The sequence below is a fragment of the Leuciscus leuciscus genome, assembly GCF_965113295.1.
Source record: "Leuciscus leuciscus genome assembly, chromosome: 20".
Lineage (NCBI taxonomy): Eukaryota > Metazoa > Chordata > Actinopteri > Cypriniformes > Leuciscidae > Leuciscus > Leuciscus leuciscus.
In genome coordinates this window covers 38,393,576-38,401,075 of record NC_138744.1, presented here as the reverse complement: position 1 = coordinate 38,401,075, position 7,500 = coordinate 38,393,576, and the positions used below count along the sequence as shown (strand labels likewise).

The following is a 7,500-nucleotide window of genomic DNA, read 5'->3' as shown; positions in this document are numbered from 1 at the left end:
GTTTTTTGTCTAATACTTTTAAAATTTGTTTATAAAGTGAATACATAGGCTTGAGCGTAGTCGCTCCTGCCTTTGACCAGGTTGTTATACAGTAAGACAAATGGGGAAAGATCATTGTGTGTACAAAAAGTTTTGCAGCAGACAGTGACAAATTATGTCTAATACTCTTAAAATTGTCTTAAAATTTATTTGAAATATAATCTTTTGTAACATTATAAATGTATTTACAGTCACTTTTGATCAATGTAAGCTATAAATAATCAATATAGAACTAATATAGTGTGTTAAAAATAGAATCAAGTTAATATAGAACCAATAATAATTGAGCATCAAATCCTCATATTAGAGTGATTTGTGAAGGATCATGTGACACTGAAGACTGGAGTAATGATGCTGAACATTCAGCTTTGATCACAGGAATAAATTACACTTTACTATATATTCACATACAAAACAGATGATTTATATATCAAACATTTATTTTATTAACATTACATTTAAAAAAAGAAATTAATATGTAGACATATATTCTCTATCTTTCGTCAGTCGAACCACTTTGAGCTTCTAGATTTGAGATTTTAAGTTAATATTTCAACACTTTCTCAGCGTTCTCTGATGACAGTTAATGCTCAATACATGCAGATATTAAATATTGAATTACTTTCAGTAGATGAGAAGATCTTTAAGCTCATGTTTCCCATGGTATTGAATCATTAGCATATTCATATATCATGATATTTGCATGTTACCTCTTCAAAGTGCAGAGTCTAAAAACACTGGTAATGTACCATGGTACTTGTTCATAGTGTGGTGTGAACTCTGTAATTGGATTATAATATGTGATGCTTTATTGAACATTTGTGTAATAGATTCAGCAGAATTTCGAGGCGTTTGACTCCATCTGCAAGGCTGATAGTGTTTTCCTGCGGGTCACATGGTCACACACACACACACACACACACACACACACACACACACACACACACACTCACGTTCTGATGAGCAGATGTGTGTTTCTCAGTCTTCATACGGCCATGAACTTCAGAACACAATGAAGAGAGCAGGAGGAGGAGCGGCTGATTCTCATGACCTCTAGGCTCTGAGGTCACAGTCTGGGGGTGGAGCTGAGCCTCATGATTGACAGTCTGGGGGCGGGGCCACGTCGCACGAGTGACAGCCGCAGGGAGGCCGGATCCTCCAGTGTTTACCAGTGAACATGCTCTGCTATTGTGAGGAGAGAAAACAGCTGCGGCTTTAGACACTTCAGGTGAATCTCATTTAACTAGAGCCAGATAACAACCAGACCAAACTAGACCAGACCAGGCCAGATCAAACCAGATCAGATCAAACCAAATCAGACCAGACCAAACCAGACCAGACCAAACCAAACCACCAAATCAAAGCAAACAAAATCAGATCAGACCAGACCAAATCAGACCGACCAGACCAGACCAGACAGACCAAACCAAACTAGACCGAACCAGACCAGACCAAATCAGACCGACCAGACCAGACCAAACAACATCAGACCAGACCAAAACAAACCAAAAAAAAGACAAAGCAAAAAAACAGACCAGATCAGATCAAACCAAATCAGACCAAACCAAACCAGACAGATAAAACCAAACTAGACTGAAGAACCAGTCCAGACCAAACCAAACCAAACCAAACAAAATCAGAGCAGATCAGACCAGACCAGACAGACCAAACCAAACTAGACCGAACCAGACCAGACCAGACCAAACAACATCAGACCAGACCAAAACAAACCAAAAAAAAGACAAAGCAAAAAAACAGTCCAGACCAGACCAAGCTGAACCAAATCAGACCAGACAGACCAATCCAGATGAAACCAATCCAAACCAGACCAGACCAGAGAGACCAAACCAGATGAAACCAATCCAAACCAGACCAGACCAAACAGACCAAACCAGATGAAACCAATCCAAACCAGACCAGACCAGAGAGACCAAACCAGACCAAATCAGTCCAAACCAGACCAGACCGCTTATACAAGGACTCAACGTTTAAAAAACCTCTGGAGTTTCAGTTCTTATAGTAAAATGTTGTTGATCTCACACTCATATATAACGTCTTATTCTCACAGCATTGTTTGTTTTCAATGTAATTCTTTTTTAAACATTGTCAGTCTGATCATGTAATGAGTCTAAATGGAAGTCTTTTTGCATTGCATTGTGGGATACTGTACTGTTTAATAGGTCATGTGTGTGTTGTGTATGTATACTGTACACTGCAGGAATGATGGGACAGTTTTCTGAACACACAAACATTCTGCTTGAGGAAAGGCCTGTTCACACCAAGAACAATAACTGTAACTATACAGTTTTAAAGTTCTAGTCATGACAACTCTCCGAGTGATTGGCCTGGGAATGGATATATGACAGTATTGATATGTTTGGTCTTGGTGGAATAGATCTTCTGCTTTAGAGTGAGTGTGGGACATGCTCCGGCCAATACACACATGACACTGTTGTGAGCGAGTAAGACTCACCCGTAGCAGATCTCCACAGGTGGAGCTGGGGGAGGAGGAGGGATTCTGAAGCGCTCGTGAGTTACCAGTACAGATCTCCACAGGTGGAGCTGGGGGAGGAGGAGGGGTTCTGAAGCGCTCATGAGTTACCAGTACAGATCTCCACAGGTGGAGCTGTGGGAGGAGGAGGGGTTCTGAAGCGCTCGTGAGTTACCAGTACAGATCTCCACAGGTGGAGCTGTGGGAGGAGGAGGGGTTCTGAAGCGCTCATGAGTTACCAGTACAGATCTCCACAGGTGGAGCTGGGGGAGGAGGAGGGGTTCTGAAGCGCTCGTGAGTTACCAGTACAGATCTCCACAGGTGGAGCTGTGGGAGGAGGAGGGGTTCTGAAGCGCTCGTGAGTTACCAGTACAGATCTCCACAGGTGGAGCTGTGGGAGGAGGAGGGGTTCTGAAGCGCTCATGAGTTACCAGTACAGATCTCCACAGGTGGAGCTGTGGGAGGAGGAGGGGTTCTGAAGCGCTCATGAGTTACCAGTACAGATCTCCACAGGTGGAGCTGGGGGAGGAGGAGGGGTTCTGAAGCGCTCGTGAGTTACCAGTACAGATCTCCACAGGTGGAGCTGGGGGAGGAGGAAGGGTTCTGAAGCGCTCATGAGTTACCAGTACAGATCTCCACAGGTGGAGCTGGGGGAGGAGGAGGGGTTCTGAAGCGCTCGTGAGTTACCAGTACAGATCTCCACAGGTGGAGCTGTGGGAGGAGGAGGGGTTCTGAAGCGCTCGTGAGTTACCAGTACAGATCTCCACAGGTGGAGCTGTGGGAGGAGGAGGGGTTCTGAAGCGCTCATGAGTTACCAGTACAGATCTCCACAGGTGGAGCTGTGGGAGGAGGAGGGGTTCTGAAGCGCTCGTGAGTTAATAATAATAATAATAATACATTTTATTTGTAAAGCACTTTACATTTGACACCAAATCTCAAAGTGCTACAGTAGAACATAATTAAAAACAATACAGTATACAATAAAAACACAACATGTTAAAAGACGGGACTAAAAACAAGCATTAGCTGTTAAAATAAGCCTGTGTAAAAAGGTGGGTTTTTAGTCCTTTTTTTGAATGTGTCCACTGTCTGCGGGGCCCTGAGATGGTCTGGAAGGGCATTCCACAGGCAGGGAGCAGCGACTTGAAAGGCCCTGTCGCCCATTGTTTTGAGCCGTGTCCTGGGCATGACCAAACGGTGCTGTTGGCCTGACCGGGTTCTGGTTGATGAATTTGGTGTGAGCAACTCAGTGAGGTAAGTGGGGGCCGCACCGTGCAGACAGTGATGGGTCTGAAGGAGGACCTTATATTCTATGCGGGACTGAATGGGGAGCCAGTGCAGTGAACGGAGGATGGGGGTTACCAGTACAGATCTACACAGGTGGAGCTGGGGGAGGAGGAGGGGTTCTGAAGCGCTCGTGAGTTACCAGTACAGATCTACACAGGTGGAGCTGGGGGAGGAGGAGGGGTTCTGAAGTGCTCATGAGTTACCAGTACAGATCTCCACAGGTGGAGCTGGGGGAGGAGGAGGGGTTCTGAAGCGCTCGTGAGTTACCAGTACAGATCTCCACAGGTGGAGCTGGGGGAGGAGGAGGGGTTCTGCTGCAAATGCTGATTGGCTACTGATACAGCAAGAACCAATCAGCTGTGCCCTATAGAGAATGATGTGATTACAAGCAGATTGAGTTAGGATCTATCAGCCTGTGTATTTATCATTATATTTGTAATAGTTATAGTTATTATAAGTTATCATTATAGTTCCACACTGGTGTGGATGCAAGTATAGTTATTGCTATGGTTATCATTAGTTATCGTTATAGTTAACTTGAATGTTATAGTTATTGTTAGTGATAGTTATGGTTATTATAAGTTTTTGTTATGATTATCGTAATAACAGCCATTATTGTTAGTTATCACTATAGTTATTGTTATGGTAACCATTATAGTTACCAGTTATTGTTATGGTTATTGCTACAGTTATCGTTAGTTATTATCATTCTAGTTACTGTTATAGTTATCCATAGTTATTTATGGTTATAGTTACTGTTGCAGTTGTTAATATAGTTATTAGTTATTGTTATAGTTAACTTTAATGCTATAGTAGTTATGGCTATAGTTTTCAATAGTTATTGTTATGGTTATAGTTATAGTTGTGATTACAGTTCTGGATCTTGGTATCCTCATGAATCTCTTGCTCCTGTCTGTGTGTGTGTGTGTGTGTGTGTGTGTGTGTGTGTGTGTGTGTGTGTGTGTGTGTGTGTGTGTGTGTGTGTGTGTGTGTGTGTGTGTGTGTGTGTGTGTGTGTGTGTGTGTGTGTGTGTGTGTGTGTTGTTTGCGGAGTGAATCTGAGGAGCGTCTGAAGTGCACCTGATCTGAGGTCATGTGATTAGGTCAGAGGTCATGTGACCAGGTCTGACCCTGATGCCACGAGTCTGGGTTTTCCACGCGAGCGCGTTCAAGTTCAAGTGTGACTGCAGTGTTTTGTGTGTGTGTGTGTGGCAGCTGCGAGGGGGGCGGTGTGTGTGAGTGATGGTGTGGCATGGGAAAGTCACCCTCACACACACTGTGAAAGACACTCGCAGCGCCACGGGGCGGAGGAGGGGCAGATGCTCTTCAGACGGGGCAGAATGATGGGGCAGGGGCAGTTATGGAGGAGGAGGCGGGGGTGGAGACGCATTGTGTGGCTGTTTTGGGGTTTTGTGTGTGTTTGTGTGAGTGCTCCTGAAAGAGCCATCAATCAGACTCCCGAAAGTCAAGTTTAAGTTCAGTGGAGATGAATCACTTTGATTAAAGACGCTCTAAATCCAGCAGAAGCACCAGCCCACACTGATGTGTGTGTGTGTGTGTGTGTGTGTGTGTGTGTGTGTGTGTGTAAACACTGATCTAAAGAGCTGAGCGGCCTGGCATCTTTACATGCTTTTTCTCATTTCATTTTCTTTGGGGTTTTATTGGGGTTTTTATGCTCAAACCAAGAACAAATATCTGCCAATGACACATAGTTGTATCCGCTTCACTCCACTTGTGAATTAGGTTTATTTGTCTGACGCCACTGACAGATTCTTACTTCATTTTGATCAGTTTCTTATTAAACCGCACTTCTTATCTCAGGTCAATTTGCTTCTCCATTAAATCTCTTCATTTAAGAATGTTTAGATATTTGTATTAGAAAACAAGACAAAAATACTGTGACAGAACAGCACGTTTTTTAGGTAATATATTAAAAATAGTTTTAAAAATAGTTATAATTGTAGAATTTAAAAATAGTTATTACACGGCTCTGTGGAATACTTGATTCTGATTGGTCAATCGAGCTGTAAGTTATTCCCAGATAACAGCCGCTGAGAACAGAAACACCGGCTCATCCGGGTCACTGAAGTCAGCAGCGCTACACACTCGCTACACACTCACTACACACTCGCTACACACTCGCTACACACTCACTACACACTCGCTACACACTCGCTACACACTCACTACACACTCGCTACACACTCACTACACACTCGCTACACACTCGCTACACACTCGCTACACACTCACTACACACTCGCTACACACTCGCTACACACTCGCTACACACTCGCTAGGGACGGGTTTACTTCGTGGAAGTTTTGCGTTTGGTGAGCTAATAAAATATTAAAACTAAAAATATTTTGTGTACAGTTATTTAATTATGCCATCCAGTATCGTGGACTCGCTCTCTCTCGTTTCACACAAACGCAGCGGCGGCCATTTTGAGACTATTGTTTTGAACACTGTTGGATTATAAGATACAAACTGGTACGATTTTAAAACAGGTTAATCTGAAATCAATATCTCTGATCTCCATAATTATTAATGTGGTGAAATGCTGTATAATAAGTTCTCTCTGCGAAGCTCTGCGTTTAAAGAGCTGATAAAATATTTAGATCAATATTTTGTGTCTAATTATTTACTTATGTGGCAAGTGTCTGTGTAATAAGAGGATAATGTACATCCAGCTGGTTGTTATATCAGAATAAACCCCTTCAGGTGTGTGTGTGTGTGTGTGTGTGTGTGTGTGTGTGTGTGTGTGTGTGTGTGTGTGTGTGTGTGTGTGTGTGTGTGTGTGTGTGTGTGTGTGTGTGTGTGTGTGTGTGTGTGTGTGTGTGTGATCTCAGAATAAACCCCTTCAGGTGTGTGTGTGTGTGTGTGTGTGTGTGTGTGTGATCTCAGAATAAACCCCTTCAGGTGTGTGTGTGTGTGTGTGTGTGTGTGTGTGTGATCTCAGAATAAACCCCTTCAGGTGTGTGTGTGTGTGTGTGTGTGTGTGTGTGTGTGTGTGTGATCTCAGAATAAACCCCTTCAGGTGTGTGTGTGTGTGTGTGTGTGTGTGTGTGTGTGTGTGTGTGTGTGTGTGTGTGTGTGTGTGTGTGATCTCAGAATAAACCCCTTCAGGTGTGTGTGTGTGTGTGTGTGTGTGTGTGTGTGTGTGTGCGCGTGTGTGTGTGATCTCAGAATAAACCCCTTCAGGTGTGTGTGTGCGTGCGTGTGTGTGTGTGTGTGTGTGTGTGTGATTCAGGCTGATGAAGACTGATCCTGATCACCCTGTCGGGTTTATTCTGAGATAACAACCGGCTGAATGTACATTATCCCTTAATCTATTCTACGTGTCTTATGAGCTTCTGTTTATCTGACGTTATATGAATATGAGTAACAGTTTTCCTCCATCAGGATTTCATCATCCCTCATGATGCATCATCATCATCATCACCATCACCATCTTCATCATCACGAATCGTTCGTAAGCATCAGTTCCTCTCAGATTAATCAGACGGGTGTCAGTTTTGTTCCCGGTCATCATGTCCTCTGCTCTTGTCCTGCAGGTTTGGGCGGAGCTTCAGAGTTGGCATTCATCAAAGAACCCAGTGATGTCATCGCCGTGAGGGACCGCCCCCTTATGCTGGACTGTCAGGTGGAGGGGGAGGGGCCTATCACGGTCACATGGCGACG

At 43.8% G+C, this 7,500-nt stretch overlaps 1 protein-coding gene across 1 annotated transcript in view; it reads left to right on the top strand.

The window, feature by feature from the left end:
- Nucleotides 1-7,236: 7,236 nt before the first annotated feature.
- The window catches only part of LOC309483961 (immunoglobulin superfamily DCC subclass member 3), a 16,287-nt gene continuing 16,023 nt past the window's right edge, over nucleotides 7,237-7,500 (top strand). Inside the window, exons 1-2 of the mRNA XM_082150055.1 lie at nucleotides 7,237-7,291; nucleotides 7,374-7,500. The exon at nucleotides 7,374-7,500 is cut by the window's right edge and continues 179 nt beyond it. Of these exons, the coding sequence (XP_082006181.1) occupies nucleotides 7,448-7,500 (53 nt within the window). The 5' untranslated portion in view covers nucleotides 7,237-7,291; nucleotides 7,374-7,447. The remainder of the gene's footprint in view (nucleotides 7,292-7,373) is intronic.